Here is a 23212-nt window from a genome sequence, read left to right as displayed (position 1 = left end):
TTTAAACCCTTTATACTGGTACTCGTATACATACGGGTTGAAAATTGCAGATTTGGGCACTGATAAGCACCTAAAATTGGAACGTAGTGGCTTTACACGATAGACATGACGTCAGAGCTCTGGCTCTGTGCTTCAAAGTGGCGGTAATTGGAAAACCCTTGCACATGTTGTTGTCTTGAGTAAGGAAAATGCTGTAAATGAAGAAGACTCACTATATTTTGAAAGATGAAACATTGAGGATTATAATAAATACCGCTTCGATGTCATACAAGCAAGCCAAACACCCGTAAGTCTTTTAACATCAATTCTCTTTTTCATATTCACAATGTTTCCCACAGTTGTGTCAAGTTGGCTGGATGTCCTTTGGGTGGTGGACCATTCTTGATGCACACGGGAAACGTCTCAGCATGAAAAACACAGCAGTGTAGCAGTTTGTAACACAAACTGGTGCGCCTGACACCAACTACCACACCCCATTCAAAGGCACTAAAACTTTTGTCTTGCCCATTCACCTTCTTAATGACACACACACACACACACACACACACACACACACACACACACACACGTCTCAATTGTCTCAAGGCATAAAAATCCTTGTTTAACCCGTCGCCTCCCCTTAATCTACACTGATTGACATCAACAAGGGATCATAGCTTTCACCTGGTAAGAAAAAGTATATGTGAACCCTTTGGAATGACCTGGATTTCTGCATAAATTGGCCATCAAATTTGATCTGATCTTCATCTAAATCACAACAATAGACAAACGGTGTCCTTAAACTAATAACACACAAATTATTGTATTTTTCTTGTCTATATTGAATACATCATTTAAACATTCACAGTGTAGGTTGGAAAAAGAATGTGAACCCCTAGGCTAATGACTTCTCCAAAAGCTAATTGGAGTCAGGAGTCAGCTAATCTGGAGTCAAATCAACGACAAGATTGGAGATGGTTAGAGCTGCCTTGCCCTATAAAAAGAAACCTCACAAAATTTGAGAGTTTGCGATTCACAGGAAGCATTGCCTGATGTGAACCACGCCTCAAACAAAAGAGATCTCAGAAGACCTAAGATTAAGAATTGTTGACTTGCATGAAGCTGGAAAGGGTTACAAAAGTATCTCTAAAAACTTTGATGATCATCAGTCCAAGGTAAGACAAACTGCGCATACATGGAGAAAGTTCAGCACTGTTGCTATTTTCCCTAGGAGTGGCCATCCTGCAAAGATGACTGCAAGAGCACAGCGCAGAATTCTTACTGAGGCTAAGAAGAATCCTAGAGTGTCAGCTAAAGACTTACAGAAATCTCTGGAACATGCGAACATCTCTGTTGACGAGTCTACGATACACAAAACACTAAACAAGAATGTTGTTCATGGGAGGACACAACGGAATAAGCCAGTACTGTCCAAAAAAAAAAAGAAAACATTGCTGCACGTCTAAAGTTCGTAAAAGAGCACCTGGATGTTCCAAAGTGCTACTGGCAAAATATTCTGTGGACAGATGAAACTAAAGTTGAGTTGTTTGGAAGGAACATACAGCACTATGTGTTGAGGGAAAAAAGGCACAACACAGCAACATCAAAACCTCATCCCAACTGTAAAGTATGGTGGAGGGAGCGTCATGGTTTGGGGCTGCTTTGCTGCGTCAGAGCCTGGACAGCTTGCTATTGTCGACGGAAAAATGAATTCCCAAGTTTATCAAGCCATTTTGCTGGAGAATGTAAGGCTATCTATCCGTCAATTAAAGCTCAACAGAAGTTGTGTGATGCAAAACGACAACGACCCAAAACAGAAGTAAATCAACAACAGAATGGCTTCAACAGAAGAAAATACACCGTCTGGAGTGGCCCAGTCTGATCTTGACCTCAACCCGATTGAGATGCTGTGGCATGGCCTTAAGAGAGCAGTTCACACCAGCAATATTCTTGGGCAGTCTGAACTGAAACAGTTTTATAAAGAGGAATGGTCCAAAATTCCTCATGACCGTTGTGTAGGTCTGATTCCCGACTACAGAAAACGTTTGGTTGTGGTTATTGCCGCCAAAGGAGGGTCAACCAGTTATTAAACCCAAGGGTTCACATACTTTTCCCACCCTGCACTGTAAATGTTTATAAGGTGTTCAATAAAAAGACCTGAAAACCCATAATTGTTTGGGTGTTATTAGTTTAAGCAGACTGTGTCTATTGTTGTGACTTAGATGACGATCAGATCAAATTATATGACCAATTTTTTACAGAAATCCTGATAATTCCAAAGGGTTCACATACTTTTTCTTTCCACTGTATATACTCCATATGATTGCAGCCTATACACATGATATCAACTTTGAGGTAGACTTAATTAACAAAAATACCATGTCTGCTTAATTCTGCTTAATTCCACCAACACTGTTCTATCGATTGTACCCTTTTATATATGAAATATTGCACATTTACTGTCGGTCAAGCAGCACAACCAAGTTCACAACAAGGTGTAATATTTATTATAAACAATATATGGCTATGACATCACAATGAACAAACTTGTTTTACCATAGATTGGGTATACTCAGTAAAACATGTCATGCACGGTCAGATTTTAACATTGATATTTTAAGACGTAACCCATGATCTGTACAATCAGTAGTGAAAAATCTGGTTTTAGCATTAGTTAGAAATGGAGGGAAAGAGTGACAAAAAAAAATCACTTAATACAGTTTGGTTGTGTTAAGTCAATGTACAATTGGAGAAAATGTATGTTATTTAAAATTTATTCAATACATATTAAAAAAAAGGTATTTTCAGTTGATTGTATGTTTGCTTCTTTCGTACCTATACGACCTATAAGATTCACATGTGAATCCAAAAACATTAAATTAAGTTATAATGAAGTACAGTACGTACTTTTCAGATACAGCATAAACCTGGGGGATAAGTTCAATGCACAGAGCATAACAACCTATATCGCATGTCAACTTTAGCTAAAACCAAACATGTTATGATTAAATCTCCTTAGTAAACCTTCATGCCTAATTCCACACAAATATTGATTAATGGCTATTATAGAATTCTATCTATGTTTACATGGAGACTATGGACGTATTCTTGGATCATTTACTCAGTAGTTATAATCATTATGGAGTTATAATATGGCAGACATTAAAAGTGCATTCTGTTGATAGATGTAATCTCATTTACAGTGCATTCGTAAAGTATTCAGACGCCTTCCCCTTTGACATTTTGTTACGTTACAGCCTTATTCTAAACTTGAATGAATACATCTTCAATCTACACACAATACCCCATAATGACAAAGCAAAAACAGGTCTTTTTTTTTATTTTCCCGTTGATCATCCTTTCTTATGTTTCTACAACTTGATTGGAGTCCACCTGTGGTAAATTCAATTGATTGGACAATATTTGGAAAGGCACACACCAGTCTATATAAGGTCCCACAGTTGGCAGTGCATGTCAGAGCAAAAACCAAGCCATGAGGTTGAAGGAATAGTCCGTAGAGCTCCGAGAGGAATGTGTCGAAAAATATCTGGGAAAGGGTACCAAAAAATGTCTTCAGCATTGAAGGTCTCCAAGAATACAACGGCCTCACACATTCTTAAATGGAAGAAGTTTGGAACCACCGGCCAAACTGAGCAATCGGGGGAGAAGGTTCTTAGTCAGGGAGGTGGCAAAGATCCCGATGGTCACTCTGACAGAGCTCCAGAGTTCCTCGCCGGAGATGGTAGAAACTTCCAGAAGGATAACCATCTCTGCAGGACTCCACCAATCAGGCCTTTATGGTAGTGGCCATACAGAAGCCACTCCTCAGTAAAAAGCACATGACAGCCCACTTGGAGTTTGCCAAAAGGCACCTAAAGGACTCTCAGACAATGAAAAATACGATTCTCTGGACTAATGAAACCAAGATTGAACTCTTTAGCCTGACTCCCAAGCATTACATCTGGAGGAAACCTGGCACCATCCCTACGGTGAAGCATGGTGGTGGCAGCATCATGCTGTGGGGATGTTTTTCAGCGGCAGGGACTGGGAGACTGGTCAAGATCGAGGGAAAGATGAACAGAGAAAAGTACAGAGAGATAACTGATGAAAATCTGCTCCAGAGCGCTCAGGACCTGAGATTCACCTTCCAACAGGACAACGACCCTAAGAACACAGCCAAGACAACGCAGGAGTGGTTTTGGGACAAGTTTCTGAATGTTCTTGAGTTGCCCAGCCAGAGTACGGACTTGAACATGATCTAACATCTCTGGAGAGACCTGAAAATATCTGTGCAGTGATGCTCCCCATCCAACCTGACAGAGCTTGAAAGGATCTGCAGAGAAGAATGGGAGAAACTCAAGAAATACAGGTGTGCCAAGCTTGTAGTGTCATACCCAAGAAGTCAAGGCTGTAATCGCTGCCAAAGGTGTTTCAAGAAACTACTGAATAAAGGGCTTCAATACTTATGTAAATGTGATTTCAGTTAGATTTATTTTATAAATTTGCCCCCCAAAAACCTAAAAACCTGCTCTCTCATTATGGGGTATTGTGTGTAGATTGATGAGGGAGGAAAAAAACAATTGAATCCATTTTAGAATAAGGTTGTAACGTAACAAAATGTGAAAAAGGTCAAGGTGTCTGAATACTTTCCGAATGCACTGTATAACACCAATATTGATATCCTCAGATTCTAAACCTCAAAATACTTCCCTTTAGCATTTGTTTACAATCAAGTTTTGTACCAATGAAACTGCATTCATGGAATAGTTATGACAAACTTTAACCGGTGTGTTGTCATTCTTCATGACACTGCAGGTGTATAATTTCAATTTAATTCTAACATTTAAATCTAATTGATATAACATTAACATATACTTTAAATAAAATATATACTTTTGGATCATGCGGGGCATATAAAGAACCGTGATGGGTTCTCTTCCTTGAATACTTCTGAGGATTGCAATGCGATCGTCAGACTGACATTCTCATCACAGGTGAAAAACATACAGCAACCCGATTGTGAAGTGTACCATTTTTGCACTCAGATGATAGAAATGTCCAATTCTGTAGAGGGCAAAGAGATTTAATTTCAGCGCTTTCCCACACGTTTTGACTGCAGTTACCTAACCTGATGATTATCACGTTCACGGGACAAAGTTTTTTGAGGAACAACAGCTCCACAGGAAAACAGACACGGTGTTACACTGATCATCTTCCCCTCGAAATTGTCTTTGGAGCAGTGTCGACGCGCCGGTAGCTGTTGCCCGTTTGTAAACAGAAGACGGATTCATCTAACTTTGGGCATAGACGGTTGAGGAAAGAGCGTGGGCTAAATCCCGCCTGGGATCATATACACATGCCAGTAATGCATGCTCTTCCCTGTACTCCTGGGGGCATAGTTTCGAGGTGTGCCACAGAGTGTCAGTCAGCCATCGATGGTAGTAGGAGAGTGGTAGTCTAGTGGTATACGTCACCTTCCCTCTATGGTTTCCTGTTGAAGTATGCTGATGCTCCGTTTTAACCTCTTAGTAAACATGTGGCTGGCTCTTCCACAGTAGGTGTGTTTGGTCTCCTGAAGATTTGCCTCCAGGGGGAGGAGTAGGGACTGGACTAGGTTGTCCCCAAATGTGTACTGTGGAGAAGAAAACAAAATGTATATTACATGTCAGTGCAGGAATTTGGTCTAGTGGTAGCACTGCTGAGGTCAACTCTGGATGACCACAAATTGCCCCCAAAAGATCAGGCTTCGACCCTCGCTTCGGTTACTCATCACGGCATCTCCGCCTCATCTCTCAGTCACTGCAGACCCAATCTCTTCAGTCATAGCCATGAATAAAGAATCAAGCTTTTTTACGTTCCGTGGGTGAGCTGCACTTTTACAGCAGGCACAGTAGAGAGGAAATTACCTTTTTACGAGGGCTCATTGGAACCCAGTTTGGCTAAGCATTAGGTCACTCAAAGGATGCACACACACTTGCTTTATCATCTATCATACACAACAGCAGGCCATAAAGCAGCATCAACTGTCTCTTATTGATTTTTATGTGGATGCTGTTGGGTGGTGATGGCGGTCTTCTTGGTGTGCGTGTGTGTGTGTGTGTGTGTGTTTCGTGTTCCTTGTCCACAACATCCCATCATTGTGTCTCAACATAGCATCATCAGCACTAACCTTTTTACAACTCTTCTGTGGATTTGGCTCATATCAGTAATGGTGAGCCCGGGTTTATTGCCAAGCAGCCTCAGTGCAAGCTGGGATAGGTCGTCTAGGGAGAGACACTGACTGAGTTCTTTGTGTGCTGAGAATGAGAGTGTTCTCCAGAAATGCCTGCTACAGTATGGGCTTCAGGCCTGCTGTCCTCAAAGGACTGGGAGGGGAGGGAATGGGGGAGCAGGGAGAGAGGAAACTGAAAGAGGTGTAAAGGAAGAGAATGAAAGACAGAGCGGCAGCAAAGGAAGAATTGGTAAGAGCTTCTTCCAAATGCTCAACAGACGGAACACAAGCTGTTGAAAGGCTGGTTAAATACTAAAACACAGCTTCAACTATAAGAAAACGGATAAATAATTCTCAACCTAAAGAGCACTATTGGCTTAAGTTAACACACAGCAAGTTTCAATAACAAACTATTTCCTTCTCAGTTGTTTGTGAGTGGACTCTGGGTTAGAATGCACCTGGGCATCCCCGCTGTAGGAGTGAGTGTGTGCTGTGTGTATGCTCTTTTGTGTGTGTGTGTGTGTGTGTGTGTGTATTATTATAATCAATTAGAATCACATGGAGCTGATTTGCTGGTGTTTTTACATTATTTTATGTAATTTTGTTTTTGCTCAGAAAACTTTGGGGATAAATAAAAATCCCCCATGGACTGCCAGTTAGGGAAACCTGCTCGAAAAATGCCAGTACTAGGAGTGATCGGTGGGTGGACGCAGGTCTGGTTAGTAGGTAGGTAGGGATTAGCCTGGCTTTGGGAGAGCGGAGGCAGAATTACAGAGAAGTTAAAGGGGACTATCAATTTAGCATTTTCATCTGGATGGATGGAAGTCCACCAAATAAAAAGCAATGGCCCGGAGTGCCCTGATGATGTAATCGAGCAAATGTTAAGAGGATAGGTTGTTCATTAAAAAAGGTCCAACGCAGCACTTTTTATCTCAATTTCAAATTTTTTTGGGGTAACAATTAAAGTACCTTGCTGTAATTCTTCTTTTGGACCATTTTAATGAAAACAAACAAAAATAGCTTATTTAAGAAGCTATATCTCAAGCCAGAAATTTTGAGTGAAAACTAGCCGTTATTGGCAGAGGGGTTCGGAACTATTTCTTATTGGTCTATTGGCTACAGCCTGGTGATGGCACCAGGCAGGCCAAAACTCTATCGCACCAAATCAGGATGAAACTTCAGGCAGTCTTTTCAAACAGCTCATACACAAAAAATTTATTATTAACTTTCCCAATTTCACAGTAGTATTTCAACCTCAGTGTGGAAATGTATATAAAGACAGGAAAATCATGTTTGACAGCACTGGGCCTAGAGGACAGAAAGACAGGAGAGGAAATGTTAACTCCCACACTAAGGGTATTTGACAAACAGCCCGACTGATCTCAACGCTGTGCGTTACAGGGAAGACATCCTCCTCCCCTCATGCGGTACCCTTCCTGCAGGCTCATCCTGACATGACCCTCCAGCATGACAATGCCACCAGCCATACTGCTCGTTCTGTGCGTGATTTCCTGCATGACAGGAATGTCAGTGTTCTGCCATGGCCAGCGAAGAGCCCGGCTCTCAATCCCATTGAGCATGTCTGGGACCTGTTGGATCGGGGATGGAGGGCTAGGGCCATTCCCCCCCCAGAAATGTCCAGTAACTTGCAGGTGCCTTGGTGGAAGAGCGGGGTAACATCTCACAGCAATAACTGGCAAATCTGGTGCAGTCCATGAGGAGATGTACTGCAGTACTTAATGCAGCTGGTGGCCACACCAGATACTGACTGTTACTTTTGATTTTGACCCACCTTGTTCAGGGACATATTACTCCACTTCTGTTAGTCACATGCCAGTGGAACTTGTTCAGTTTATGTCTCAGTTGTTTAATGTTATGCTCATACAAATATTTACACATGTCAAGTTTGCTGAAAATAAACGCAGTTGACAGGGAGATGACGTTTCTTTTTTTGCTGAGTTTAGTTAAATGCATCAGGAAGCACATCCTGATGTTCTTTACTTCAATATCCCCCCCCCCCCCCCCCCCCCCCCGTCTGAATTCCCAGGTTACAGGCATAGCTGAGGATGTCGTTACCTTCTGGATGGCTTCATAGACGGCCCGGAACGCTGGCTGCTTGTCGTCATGGTAAACACCTCGATTTCCGTGGAGAATGAAGACGCCCTCTTGTTCGGCCTCGAGACAGTTGCTGCCGTAGATACAGTGGTCTGGACGGTAGTTCCATTGGCACGGGAACACATACAGGCTCTCTGCACAAGGGAATACAGGAGGGAGAGAGGTAGCTGAGGGTTTCTGTTACACCATTGCGTGAGTTGTATACTTACAGAAACACAGTTATTCCTCTAGAGGAAGAAGAATAGATTGTTTCAACAATAAAGCAATGTGTCTGTCTGGGTCATGTTCACTTGAATTAAACTAAATAAAAAGATCAGAAACATGGAAGTACTAGCTGTCCAATAAGAAATGCACATTTTTGTTTTGGTTGCACAACGGTATTTGAGGCGGTGGGACCTAATGAAGATGAGTTTCACCTGGGTTATGATGGAATATGATGTTGAGCAGGTCCTGGTCTCCCCAGGTGATGTTGAGTTTATATTTCTGGAGAAGTGGCATCAGCAGCTCCACCCATTTGAGGGGGACTGACGTCATGTCATTCTGTCACGACAAGTCATAGTAAAGAAAGAACCAAAAATATGTTAAATGACAGTGTGAACCACATTCATTCTGGGTAATGTGACACAATATAAATGAAAACTAAAAAAACAGCCAAACTCCTGACTGACACCAAACAATTAATAAATTATTTCATCCTTTCTGTGTCTGAGGCATGGCAATATGTTTATAACAGTACACCAGCGTTTCCCAAACTTGGTCCTGAGGACGCCAAGTGATTTTGGTTCTTGCCTTAACCCTACACAGCTCATTCAAAGCTTGATGATTAGCTGATAGGGGTCCCAAAGGCCGAGTTGAGTTTGGGAAACCCTACAGTACACAGTTGGTGAGCCACAGCTGATGAGCTACGCAGAAGAATGGCAACAGTGACCTCCTCTGGTCAATAATGGGGGTGCAGAAGACTTACAGAAAATGCCTTAGCCAACATTACAAATTGAAGAACACAACTACGATCATTTACAAATGACAGTACCAGTCAAAAGTTTAGACACACCTACTCATTCAAGAGTTTATTTGTACTATTTTATACATTGTAGAATAATAGCTAAGACATCAAAACTATGAAGTAACACATGGAATCAGGTAGTAACCAAAAAAGTGTTAAATACATTTTTGATTCTTCAAAGTAGCCACCCTCTGCCTTGATGACAGCTTTGCACACTTCTGGGATTCTCTCAACCAGCTTCACCTGGAATCAGTCTTGATGCGAGTTCCCACACATGTTGAGCACTTGTAGGCTGCTTTTCCTCTGTGGTCCAACTCATCTCAAACCATCTCATTTAGGTTGAGGTTGGGTGATTGAGGAGGCCAGGTCATCTAATGCAAAGCTCCATCACGCTACTTCTTGGTCAAATAGCCCTTACACAGCCTGGAGGTGTGTTAGGTCATTGTCCTGTTGAAAAACAAATGATAGTCCCACTAAGCACAACCCAGATGGGATGGCGTATCACTGCAGAACGCTGTGGTAGCCATGCTGGTTAAGTGTGGCTTGAATTCTAAATAAAAGCACTGACAGTGTCACCAGAAAAGTACCCCCACACCATCACGCCTCCTTTTACGGTGGGAACCACACATGCGGAGATCATCCGTTCACCTACTGTGTGACACAGCGGTTGGAACCAAAAATCTCAAATTTGGACTCAGACCATCCACTGGTCTAAACGCCCATTGCTCGTGTTTCTTGGCCCAAGCCGGCTTGGGCCCTATCTCTTTTCCTTAATGGTGTCCTTTAGTAGTGGTTTCTTTGCAGCAATTTGACCATGAAGACCTGATTCACACAGTCTCCTCTGAAGAGTTGATGTTGAGATGTGTCTGTTACTTGAACTCCGTGAAGCATTTATTTTGTCTGCAATTTCTGAGGCTTGTAACTCTAATGGACTTATCCTCTGCAGCAGAGGTAATTCTGGGTCTTCCTTTCCTGTGGCGGTCCTCATGAGAGCCAATTTCATCATAGGGCTTGATGGTTTTTGCAACAGCACTTTTTTTGTTGTTGAAATTTTCCGTATTGACTGACCTTCATGTCTTAAAGTAATGATGAATTGTTGTTTCTCTCTGCTTATTTGAGCTGTTCTTGCCATTATATGGATTTTTATTTTTTTTACCAAATACGGCTGGCTATCTTCTGTATATCACGCCTACCTTGTCACAACACAACTGATTGGCTCAAACGCATTGAGGAAAATCCACAAATAAACTTTTTAAAAGGCACACCTGTTAATTGAAATGCATTCCAGGTGACTCATGACCTCATGAAGCTGGTTGAGAGAATGCCCAGAGTGTGCAAAGCTGTCATCAAGGCAAAGGGTGGCTACTTTGAAGAATCTGATTTGTTAAATACTTTTTTGGTTACTACATGATTCCATGTGTTATTTAATAGTGTTGATGTATTCACTATTATTCTACAATGTAGAAAATAGTAAAAATAAATAAATGTCTTGAATGAGTAGGTGTCCAAACTTTTGACTGCTACTGTACCTTCAACAGTTTGGCCTTTCTACACACAAAATGCTTTAACAGAACATACAAAAAAATAAGCTGAGAAAGTTCAAGAGATCCTGACAACCTCTTCTCAAGCATATACACCTATACACAAATACGCTCATTCTCACTGACACAATCACCTTGAAGTATTTCTCTCTTATCCGGGTCATGTTCATGAGCATGACGCCAGAGTTGACCCCGGTCTTTCCATAGTAAGGGTGACGTGCGAAGCGGTTGTACCAGGCGATGCGTGGCTCCTCATGCTCAGGGGCCATGGCTGCCAGATGGGTGGAGTTGAAGAGGGAGAGCAGGGACCAGATCTCCTCTACAGGCTGAAGGAACAAGATATCGGTGTCCACGTACAGCAGAGAGTCTACGTCTTTTAGGATCAACTGGAGAGGAGACAAAAAAAAAAAGAACATAATCAAACATTACACACATTACTCTGACAGCACGCCATTTTCCTGATTCCCTGACCCAGATTTCAAATGGAGAATCTTCAATGAAAGTTGTTGAGGTCCAGGAATGGGCTTAATCTGGGTCCAATATCTCATGAACAAACGTGTATTGTTCTCAGCAAGGGGGACACTGAACAGTTTAATTGAGTTTTTTTATTATGGCCAGTCTCATCAAACCCTGAGGACTCACCGGAAGGAAGAGCCTTTGAGAAGCACAGGGTTTGAAGAGTTTCTTCCACTCCTTGGCGTTCTCACTGGGGAAGGTGATGGGGTACATGGTGTAGTTAAACCTGGTCTGGAAGTCACTGGGCCACAAGTCCAGCTGAGGGAAAATACACAGGGAACAGACACAAGTGAACAGGATCGCTTTGACAGAGACAACCACACACCGGCACAGGTACAGACATCTAATTCAACAGCTTCTCTCTTCTTCTTCTAGTTCCATCCTCTTAACTGCTAGGGCCATATCACTTAGTACCAAAATTCATCCTGCCACTAATTCCTGTTCTTCATACTTACAGACTCTCCAAAGCTGCCATGCAGATGGTCCTCTGCGAAAATGTGAAAGTGTAGCGGTTTGGCGCTGAAGAGGAGCGCAGACTTTAACATGGTGAGAGTCTCCTCTAGTCTGGGACCACAGGCCACTACAGCCAGATGGAGCCGCTCATCTTTAGTGGCCTCCTGGATGCTGGCGGAGGCTGGCTTCTCCCTGAGATAGTAAGAGATTAAAAAAAAGGGAGGAGGGCAGCATCTTAGGGCACTTTAGAAGAAGGGCACCACTTGCACAGTCCCCGTCATGGATTTAAAAGCATTGGATTGTGGTAAGTATTGGATGGTGGGAATTCACAACATATTAATCTTTTGAGCTCTTTGAACTTTATCCAACATGTTACTGGGCCTACCCATACTCTGGACCTGGTTATTACCAAGGGGCTTTCTATTGACATATCCTCTAATGTTGAAGTTGCTTTATCTGATCACCACTGTGTATTCTTTTACTACCTTGTTGCCTATTGCACAGGGTAATACTGAACGCATTATTAAGAAACACTATCTTACCTCTGATGTTGCTACAGATTTTATTGAGTGTATGAACAATACTGCACCTATTCTGCCTTCCTCTTGTGATGATTTAGTTGATCACTTTAATAGCAAATTAAAGGGCAACCATTGATGCCATAGCTCCAGTAAAGCTGAAAAGGGCCTCATCCAAATGGAGAGCCCCTTGGATGAGTGGAGGAAACTATAATCAATTAAAAAGAGAAATTGCAGGAAGGCAGAGCGGAACTTGAACTTGAGAAAATCAAAGTTGCAGGTCCTTTATGATATTTCATGGCAATAAGACATGCCAGACGAGCTCATTTTTCTAACTCGATCACTATAAAAAAATCTGAATAATTTGAGAGTGCTCCTCGACCATTGACTGCCTGATAGTTTTGCCAGGGTACAAATTTATGTGGACTTCCCTCATCTAAATGTGATGAGTTTGCAGCATATTTCAGAGATAAGATAACCAACATTAGGTTGGGTATCATTCAAGCAAAACCTGGTGAGAAGAATGATGATATGTGCCCTAGACTACCACACAAAGGCACTATGGATTTATTTTCCCTGGTTGACATTCTCAGGAAAGTGAGATCACAACTTACCTGCCTTCTCGATCCTATCCCCACCACCTTAATCAAGACTGTTTTTAATTGTATATCTGAAGAAGTGCAAGCTATTATTAAAATCACTCATTGTTCACAGGCACTTTCCCCACTGCACTAAAAACTGCTATGGTGAAACCCCTTCTGAACCAAAGTAATCTAGATTTTTTTGGGGCAACCCCCACCTTTCATTCTTAAGCTAAATTCTGGAGAAATAAAGCAAAATTCTGGAGAAATTGGCATTCAAAACAAAATATTTGTTTAAGTGGCAACATTTAATTTTTTTAACATTTCAAATCTGCTTTTTGTCCACACCACAGCACATAGACAGCCTTAGTTAAAGTTGCATTCAACACCGTTAACCATGATGTCCTTCTGGACAGACTGGAGAGGTGGGTTGGCCTCTCCGGTCCAGTTCTAAATGAGTCCAGGACGCATTTAACTGGTCGAGAGTTTGTCAAACTTTGGAGAACATAACTTAGAGAGAGAAACTACATATTACATGTGGCGTTCCACATTGTTCGATTTAGGTCCGGTACTGTTCAGTTTATATATGTAACCTCTTGGCAGCGTTATCAGGAAGCACTGCATTGATTTTCACGGCTACGCAAACGATACACAACTTTACATTTCTGTGTGACCGGAGGATTTTAGCACCACGGATAAATGAGACTGTTTGGGGATTTAAATACTTGGGATGGCTCACAACTTCCTCCAGATAAATCAAGACAAGACCAAGGTACTTGTTGTTCGAGCCAAAGCAATGAGAGAGAATCTAGCTGCAAATTTTAATTCACAGGCCATAAAAAAAAGAGAAAACAGCAGGCAAAACACCTAGGTGTTGTTTTAGATTCTGAACAAAATCTTGAATCACACATCAGGAATGTGACCAAAATAGCTTTTTAACCGCCTGAGGAACTTTGCCAAGGTGCGGCCGGTTCTCTCTCGGGCTAATCCAGAGACTCATCCGTGCGTTTATTACAAACAGGCTTGACTGCTGTAATGCTCTGCTGTCTGGTCTACACAGGAAAGCCGTTGGTCAACTGAAAAAACATACAGAATGCTGCAGCACGGGTACTGACCGAGACCAGAGCACACATTACACCGGTTTTAAGGTCTTATAATTAATATATATATATATATATATATATATATATATATTTTTTTTTAAAGAGTCTTCTATTGGTTTTTAAAATCAATCCAGGATTGTGTACCCCAATACATGTCAGACATGCTTTTAAGTTATGTACCCAGTGGGTGCCTCAGGTCCTCTGGGCTTTGGTTAAAATACCAGTGCCTAGGACCAAGAGGCATGGAGAGGCAGCCTTTAGGTATTATGCACCCAGCCTCTGGAATAGCCTGCCAGAGAACCCGAGGGAGGCTGAAACTGTAGACATAATTAAAACAGATCTTCAAACACAATTTTTAGCTTTGATTTTCCTGATTTTTAGTTCTCTTTAGTTTATCTTATGTTTGTTGTGTAATAAATATTTCAGCTTTTATTTTTATTTTTGCATTCCATGTCGAAAACATGCTGTATAAATAAAGCTTGATTTGATTTGTTATGCTATCTTGCAAACTACTAACGGTCACTGTTTGTCACCCTGTTTGACCATAGGAGTTGGCGTACTGAGACCAGGATCCGGTTTCCCAAAAGCATCGTTAGAACCTTTTGTAGGTACATTGTTTAATCTAAACAACCCTTGAAGCAATTATCAGCAGACAAAAAATAAATCACTAAAAACAGAGATTACCCAAGAATAAATATTCGATATTGTTAAAACATTTGCACAGAAAAAAAGTACCAGGAATGAGCGGCTTTCCCATAGAATTCCATTCAAGAGCAAGTTTCAGTTTGATACAATATGCAAAAAATATATATATCTCTCTATATAGATCTATCAAAAATGGATGTTGATGCCAAAAAGGCTTGACCATCTTCAATGTCCTTTTCTACTTAAAAACTTTGAACTTTCCAGATGAAATAACACATTTTCTAAAAATATTGTAGAAATTGTCCTAAAGCTAAAAAGTGGACCACAAGAAATATTTAATACTTAGGATGATTAATATGTGACAAACAAATATATAAAGACAACTATATCCTAAATTCAGCAAAAAAATAAAATGTTCCCTTTTCAGGACCCTGTCTTTCAAAGATAATTAGTAAAAGCCTAATAACTTCACATATCTTCATTGTAAAGGGTTTAAACACTGTTTCCCATGCTTGCTCAATGAACAATAAACAATTAATGATCATGCACCTGTGAACGGTCATTAAGACACTAACAGCTTACAGACGGCAGGAATTAAGGTCACAGTTATGAAAACTTAGGACACTAAAAGAGGCATTTTTACTGACTTTGAAAAACATCAAAAGAAAGATGCCCAGGGTCCCGGCACGCTGCAACAAGGAATGAGGACTGCAGATGTGGCCAGGGCAATAAATTGCAATGTCCATACTGTGAGACACCTAAGACAGCGCTACAGGGAGACAGACAGCTGATCGTCCTCACAGTGGCAGACCACGTGTAACAACACTTGCATAGGATTGGTACATCTGAACATCACCTGCGGGACAGGTACAGGATGGCAACAACTGCCCGAGTTACACCAGGGACACACAATCCCTCCATCAGTGCTCAGACTTTCCGCAATAGGCTGGACTGAGGGCTTGTAGGCCTGTTGTAAGGCAGGTCCTCACCAGACATCACCGGCAACAACGTTGCCTATGGGCACAAACCCACCGTCGCTGGACCAGACAGAACTGGCAAAAAGTGCTCTTCCCTGACAAGTCACAGTTTTGTCTCATCAGGGGTGATGGTCAGATTCGTGTTTATCGTTGAAGGAATGAGCATTACACCGAGGCCTGTACTCTGGAGCAGGATCGATTTGGAGGTGGAGGGTCCGTCATGGTCTGGGGCGGTGTGTCACAGCATCATCGGACTGAGCTTGTTGTCATAGCAGGCAATCTCAACGCTGTGCGTTACAGGGAAGACATCCTCCTCCCTCAGGTACACTTCCTGCAGGCTCATCCTGACATGACCCTCCAGTATGACAATGCCACCAGCCATACTGCTCGTTCTGAACGCGATTTCCTGCAAGACAGGAATGTCAGTGTTCTGCCATGGCCAGTGAAGAGCCCGGATCTCAATCCCATTGAGCACGTCTGGGACCTGTTGGATCAGAGGGTGAGGGCTATGGCCATTCCCCCCAGAAATGTCCGGGAACTTGCAAGTGCCTTGGTGGAAGAGTGGGGTAACATCTCACAGCAAGAACTGGCAAATCTGGTGCAGTTCATGAGGAGGAGATGCACTGCAGTACTTAATGCAGCTGGTGGCCACACCAGATACTGACTGTTACTTTTGATTTACCCCCTTGTTCAGGGTGACATTATTCTATTTCTGTTAGTCACCTGTCTGTGGAACTTGTTCAGTTTATGTCTCAGTTGTTGAATCTTATGTTCATACAAATATTTACACATGTTAAGTTTGTTGAAAATTAACGCAGTTGACAGTGAGAGGACTTTCTTTTTTTGCTGCATGAATAATCTTCCCATAAATCTTACAGGTAGAACAAACCTCTTTAGAATGGCATGACTGCCAAATCCAATTACCTCACCGAAGACATTCTTTAAAATAAAAAAATAACAAAGGTATACTCGGTTATAACAGACAAATAAAAAATGCTGCACATATTCCCGAAGTCTGAAGTAGTTGCTACACTTGACACTTACAATGCGACTTCTGCTATCAGAATACGAAGATCATATTGAAAACACGGGTCTAGACGCACAAAAAAAAATTGCTTGGTGGACTGATTGTGTTTAAAATCAGGAAGACCAGATTTCTCCTGTCTGGACGCAAATCAGGCTACCTACCGAAAGCGCACAGTGGGTGACGTTGGAGGACATAGTGTGGGAGGAAAGTGTTTGCTGGCCTCAAATGCTAGCCAGTTAGCTAATGCTAACCCAGTTACAATCCCTTTAGCATCGCTTGCTAGCTAGCTACAGAGGTTAGCTGGCTAGTTTGCCACAGTAGTTACCTACAGCCATCAGTGGTTGTGTTATCACATTTAGCCTATTACACCATTTGTTGAATGCATTCTAGGCATTTGAATATGGCGCGGGGAAAAGGGAATCCGGACACTGTGTACACCGTAGACACATTTAAATGTAGGTGTCGATGCAAGACGCGCTCAGAATTCCATTATCAGACCTCTATGATCAGAATACTAAAGCTGCATGAACTGTCAAGTCTAGACACGGCCTGAAGGTGGTTTTAACCTTCCAGACTTAAAATTGTAGCAACTCGCTACCCAGGGCTTTTATTTGCGACATACAGTGAATTCGGAAAGTATTCAGACCCCTTACAGCCTTATTGTAAAATTGATTAAAAAAAAAATATATATATATATATATATTCAATTTACACACAATAATCTATAATGACAAAAAGAAAAAACCAAAACAGAAATAACTTTATTTACATACGTCTTCAGACCCTTTGCTATGACTAACGAGACTCGAAACTGAGCTCAGGTGCATCCTGTTTCCATTGATCATCCTTGAGATGTTTCTACAACTTGATTGGAGAACGCCTGTGACAAATTCAATTAACTAGCCAGCTAGATTGTGGATTTATAAAAGGCCAAAGAAAGCTAGAAATCATTTAAGAATTCCTCAAGCATTTAAATGGCTAGACAAAAATGGCTAATGTAGCCATCCAGCCAGGATAAGGTTGCTAACTAGCTAACAGGCATTTTCCGTTTAAAAAAAAACTTGCTCAAGACAGTTAACAGAATTGTCCATCTAAACAACTTTAGCCAATTTACGAATTACTAAATTTTTGCTAACATTAGATAGTTCATCCAGAGATTCTTACCTTTGCCTCGATTTGTCAGTCTCGTCCAGATCATCATAGCCCTGGTGAGTGATGTGAAGCTTGAGACAGGCATTTGTAGTTCTGTATGATAGCCACATTAGCATTTCAATTTCGGGGGTTAAATACAGGCAAATATATGTATTTAAAAAAAGTCACATTGTCAGAGATTTACACGGTTTTCAAAACGAACGAAACACAGCCCTTATTTTGAAGTGTTTCTAAAAATCCACAATGGATCAAATGAATGGTGGAAAAAATGATTGGAGCCATTTCTGTTTGACCGCTAGGTTTAATGGGTATTATGACTCCTACTGTGGTAGACTACACTACAAGGCCAGGTTTCCCGATGGAAAATGGAATGGATGGAATTTACAAATGTTTTAATGATTCATCGTAAAAACGAGCCGAAAATGACACACCCGTTTCCCAAAACACCATGCTGTGCACTCGATACAAAGTTAAATAGAACTGTGTCGTTACAGGAGCTGTCACGTGTTGAAAATGACTCCAGAATATAGCCTATTATGTATTCATGTTTTTGTGATATGTTTGCCGTGTATTCTGTTTTCTCCTGATCTTTTGTATGCAATGTTTGATTTTAGTAAATTCTGTATTTGAGTGTGTGTGTGCAAACTGGGAGCAAGAATGAATGAATAAAGCCAAATTCAAATCGCTCGTTCCCTCGTTGCTATAGAAAATATCAAAGTGACCTAAAAATAAAATATGACGACAATGGTTTTTGCAATTGCTGAACAAATCATTGTAGTCTAACGGCAGGCAGGAATTGGGCTTCAAGTAGGCGTACGGATATTAAACATTAAGTGCCAAGTCACGCGACATTGGCATAGACCTAACATGGTAACCTTTAGGTTATTGGTTAGGCTACAGTGTAATTTGTGAGCTTTTTGATGGTTGTAGCCTATAGGCCTAATATAAATAGACGCAGCTCAGATGTAGTCTAACCGCTTAATGCCAGGTACACTTCCTTTCAAAAGTTTAGGGTCACTTAGAAATGTCCTTGTTTTTGAAATATCACATTTTTTGTCCATTAAAATAACATAGATCAGAAATACAGTGTAGACATAGTTAATGTTGTAAATGACTATTGTGGAAACTGCATTTTTAAAAATGGAATATCTACATAGGCGTACAGAGGCCCATTCTCAGCAACCATCACTCCTGTGTTCCAAAAGCACGTTGTGTTAGCTAATCCCAGGTTAACATTTTAAAAGGCTAATTGCTCATTAGAAAACTCTTTTGCAAATGTTTGAACAGGTGAAAACTGTTGTTCTGATTAAAGAAGCAATAAAACTGGTCTTCTTTAGACTATTTGAATATCTGTAGCATCAACATTTGTGGGTTTGATTACAGGCTGAAAATGTTGAGAAACAGAACTTTCTTCTGAATTCATTAGTCTATTCTTGTTCTGAGAAATGAAGGCTATTCCATGCGAGACATTGCCAAGAAAATGAAGATCTCGTACAACGCTGCGTACTACTCCCTTCACAGAAGAGTGCAAACTGGCTCTAACCAAAATAGAAAGAGTGGGGTGCACAACTGAGCAAGAGGACAAGTACATTAGAGTGTCTAGTTAGAGAAACAGACGCCTCACAAGTCCTCAACTGGCAGATACGTTAAATAGTACCCGCAAAACACCAGTCTCAACGTCAACAGTAAAGAGGCGACTCCGGGATGCTGGCCTTTTTGGCAGAGTTCCATTTTAATATTTTTGGGGGGGCCAGTCTGAGATATGTATTTTTCTTTGCAACTCTGCCTAGAAGGCCAGCATCCCAGAGTCACCTCTTTACTGTTGACGTTGAGACTGGTGTTTTGCGGGTACTATTTAATGAAGCTGCCAATTGAGGACTTGTGAGGCGTATGTTTCTCAAACGTGACACTAATGTACTTGTCCTCTTGTTCAGTTGTGCACCAGGGTCTCCCACTCCTCTTTCCTAACGATGCCTTTGCCTTAAGATGCTTTTGGGAAACTGGGTCCAGGTTGCAGTGGTGTGTATTCATGGACGTCAAGGGAAGCCAGGCTTCCCCAAAACATTTACCAAGAAAAAAAAGAAGAAAAAAAAATTCATCTTTCAACTGTGTTTCATAATTTTTCTTTAATTTGCAAGAGGCTGAATGTATCTCACCGGAGAAAGTGTCAGAGCGAGCGAAACAGTGCCCCTCTGTCTCTGTTTGTGTAGCCCATCTATCTGATGCTGTCTGGTCAAAAAGAGTAGGACATTGTTGCAGCATGTAGAATTGAATGCAAGGGAAGCCAGTGAGCATTTGGCCTCCCTTGATACATTTTTTAAAAAGTATAAAATAGTCAATCAGCGTTGAGCTAAACTGTGTGCTCAACTGTGAAATGGTGTCGAGGGAAGCCAGTTTGGATTTGGCTTCACACCAATCCCACCGAGAGGAAAATGTTATTTACAGAAAAAACTTCAATTGTTGCATCTCGTTGTGTTGTTGCTAGCTAAAATAGGCCCTTTCCTAAACTAGCTGGCACATTGTTGCCCATGAAAGGAAGTTAGACTACCTGGATAAAATTCTTGCTCGCTAGCCTATGACAAAAACTAAAAGCGTACTGTATGACGAAGTCATAGACCGTTTAGTCAACATGAAAGAGGAAGGCATTGGCGTTCCTCACGATTCCCACAAGCAACTGCAGCCCCTCAGGAGTTTAGAATTTTTGTAGCCCTCACCAAAGTTTAGTAGGGTGAGTCAAAGTAGGGTGAGTCAAAATGTTGATCTACTTGCACCAACACACACAAATCAGAACCATAGACAGCCAAATCATATTTAGCTTACATTGATTGGACTACATTATTTTTGATCTTTTAGTTTTAGACTAAGCATCGGTGATTTGATGATGTTGAAACGGTGCAGCTCCTGTTTTCTTTGCGATTTGCAGTTACTCTTCGTGTTTCTAACTCAGTTGTTTAGTAGTCCAAAAATGTTAAAAACATTAACTTGCTGTACGTAACATAACTGTTTGTTACATGCAATATGGTTTGTGGACTTTGCCGGACAGAGCTCGCTCACCGGTTTTGTTATGAAACAACATTTATTCTGCCACTGTCTTATTGTCTCGTCCTTTATATATCACGGTTTCAAGGCATATAAACTAACAGGTTATAGAGCAAACACCACAACTAGGTTGTAACATGGCTTTTTTTTCTGGCTTGGCTTCCCCAGTGATTTTACCCAAGCACAGCTACTGCCAGGTTTTAAAATGAGTAAAGTGGCCACTGATTGCCTTTCAAGGGGTTGCCCCAGCCATGTATACATAGGTCCCAATAATCAGTTCATTCCACAAACATCAGGAGGCAGTCTACAATAGGGATTCCAGTAAGACACTGACAATGCCTTACACAAGACAGAACAACAAGTTGAATGCCTTTTGGTTCCATGGTGATTGAATCATGATAGGGGTAGATTAGAGAGCTACTTGGTTATCGAGCAACCTACTTGAGTTTCTCTAATATTTGCAGAAATAGATAACTAGTTAGGTAAGAACCCATCTTCTTGAACTAAGCAGGACATCTAATGATAGGTAACGTTACCTAACAGGGTGGACAAAACAAATTGCAATGTGGATAATTGTGAATTAGCAAATTAATTGATTTATAGCAGGCAATGATGATCAACATCCTCCCCATGGCATTATGACTTTGGTTAGTTAACCCACTAGCTCATTGATCTGTGGTTTAACTTCGTCATCCTTACGGTACGGGGCAATGTTTTATCTGTAAAGTCAACAGATTAGCTGGTTAGCTAACGTTAGCTAGTAATCCTGCTAGCGAAGAGTTGTGGCTAGTATTTTACAAGTGTGGCTAGCTTTAGCGTGTTAGCTAGTTACTTGGCTGTTGGCTAATCAATTGTTATTTTACCTGGTCCTGTCATGTTCTTGGTGGGCAAAAAGGCTTGGCACTCCTTCACCATTCCTGACTATGTGCCTAGTGTCTTGGGCCCCAAATTGGGGTTGCCTGCCACTGGATTTTTTTGTTCTTCTGTCGGTCCATCCGTCTTCGTATTGCGACTCAAAAGACGAGGCTACCGGTAGTTGATTAAAAACATACAGCACCGAAAAGACAGCAAAGACCATGCACAGTAGAAGTGCATGAAGATAACATCGCATTTTGTGAATAAAAAAAATGCACTTAACCGTGCTACCGTAACATTCTTTCAGATATGGATTTACATTGACTAACTAGGGTTGTGTTTACGTCAACTTTGAGCTCCACCTTCTGTCAAGAAACCAAAGCACAGGGGTGTATTCATTACGTCTTGCAAAGGAAATCGTTTACAGTTTAACCAAACGGGACGAAACGGAGGGACTTACCTGCATTTGTCCAATAGAAACTGTAGTCTTCGTTGAAACACGTTTTCGGTTTGGAGTAAACCGTTTATTGCAAACGTTTTGCAACAGAGTCAGCGTGATGAATACATCCCTAATTACTGTTCCAGATATTATTTAATACACACACTGTCAAAAGTATGTGGACACTGGCCCATAGAACATCTCATTCCAAAATCATGGGCATGAATATGGAGTTGGTCCCCCCTTTGCTCCTATAACAGCCTTCACTCTTTTTGGAAGGCTTTCCACTAGATGTTGGAACATTTCTGTCAGGATGTTCAGCCACAAGAGCATTAGTGAGGTCGGCATTGATGTTGGGCGATTTGGCCCGACACGCAGTCGGCGCTCCAATTCATCTCAAAGTTGTTGCCACGAAGTTGGAAGCATAGAATCGTCTAGAATGTCATTGTATGCTGTAGCATTAAGATTTCCCTGCACTGGAGCTAAGGGGCCTAGCCCGAACCATGAAAAACAGCCCAGACCATAATTCCTCCTCCACCAATCTTTACAGTTGGCACTATGCAGTCGGGCAGGTAGCATTCTCCTGGCATCCGCCAAACCTAGATTTCCAGAAAAAGTGTTTCTACTGCTCCAGAGTCCCATGGCGGCGAGCTTTACACAACTCCACCCAAAGCTTGGCATTGAGCATGGTGATCTTAGGTTTGTGTGTGGCTGCTCGGACATGGAAACCCATTTCTTGAAGCTTCCGACATACAGTTCTTGTGCTGACTTTGCTTCCAGAGGAAGTTTGGACTCAGTAGTGAGTGTTGCAACCCAAGGACAGTCAATTTTTACACACTTCAGCACTCAGCGGGCCCGTTCTGTGAGCTTGTGCGGCCTACCTCTTCGTGGTGAGCAGTTGTTGCTCCTAGACATTTCCACTTCACAATAGCAGCACTTACAGTTAACCAGGGCAGCTCTAGCAGGCCAAACATTTTACGAACTGACTTATCGGAAAGGTGGCATCCTATGATGTTGCCACGTTAAAAGTCACAGAGTTCTTCAGTACGGGCCATTTT

General features: G+C 41.6%; 1 protein-coding gene across 4 annotated transcripts; it reads right to left on the bottom strand.

The window, feature by feature from the left end:
- Positions 1–2463: 2463 nt before the first annotated feature.
- Positions 2464–22103, bottom strand: LOC110524629 (glucoside xylosyltransferase 1). 4 transcript variants are annotated; one of them, XM_021604473.3, is made up of 8 exons: positions 21724–22085; positions 17834–17914; positions 11821–12010; positions 11492–11623; positions 10984–11235; positions 8722–8845; positions 8267–8439; positions 2464–5611 (listed from the first exon to the last, which is right to left on the bottom strand). In XM_021604473.3, the coding sequence occupies exons 1-8, from the start codon at positions 21969–21971 to the stop codon at positions 5450–5452; spliced, it is 1362 nt and encodes a 453-aa protein (XP_021460148.3). In that variant the 5' UTR covers positions 21972–22085; the 3' UTR covers positions 2464–5449. The 4 variants fall into 4 exon arrangements, with proteins under 4 accessions (XP_021460148.3, XP_021460159.3, XP_090089771.1 ...); XM_090233645.1 differs by lacking the exon at positions 2464–5611 and adding an exon at positions 6106–6383; XM_021604484.3 differs by lacking the exon at positions 17834–17914 and having other exon boundaries at positions 21724–22103.
- Between the last annotated feature and the right edge of the window lie 1109 nt (positions 22104–23212).

The sequence above is a fragment of the Oncorhynchus mykiss genome, chromosome 1 (assembly GCF_057628025.1).
Source record: "Oncorhynchus mykiss isolate SJ-2025 chromosome 1, ASM5762802v1, whole genome shotgun sequence".
Taxonomy (NCBI): domain Eukaryota; kingdom Metazoa; phylum Chordata; class Actinopteri; order Salmoniformes; family Salmonidae; genus Oncorhynchus; species Oncorhynchus mykiss.
The sequence above is the reverse complement of the archived record's forward strand: the minus strand, read 5'-3'. Positions and strand labels throughout refer to the sequence as shown.

Bases quoted from the DNA above. Each gene is read 5' to 3' on its own strand.
- LOC110524629 (XM_021604473.3), bottom strand. From the start codon at position 21,971: ATGCGATGTTATCTTCATGCACTTCTACTGTGCATGGTCTTTGCTGTC. The intron at 11,624-11,820 runs GTAAGTATGAAG...ATTTTCCCTCAG, and splicing joins ATGGCAGCTTTGGAGAGTCT to CTGGACTTGTGGCCCAGTGA. The intron at 5,612-8,266 runs GTAACGACATCC...TCTTCTCCACAG, and splicing joins TCTATGAAGCCATCCAGAAG to TACACATTTGGGGACAACCT.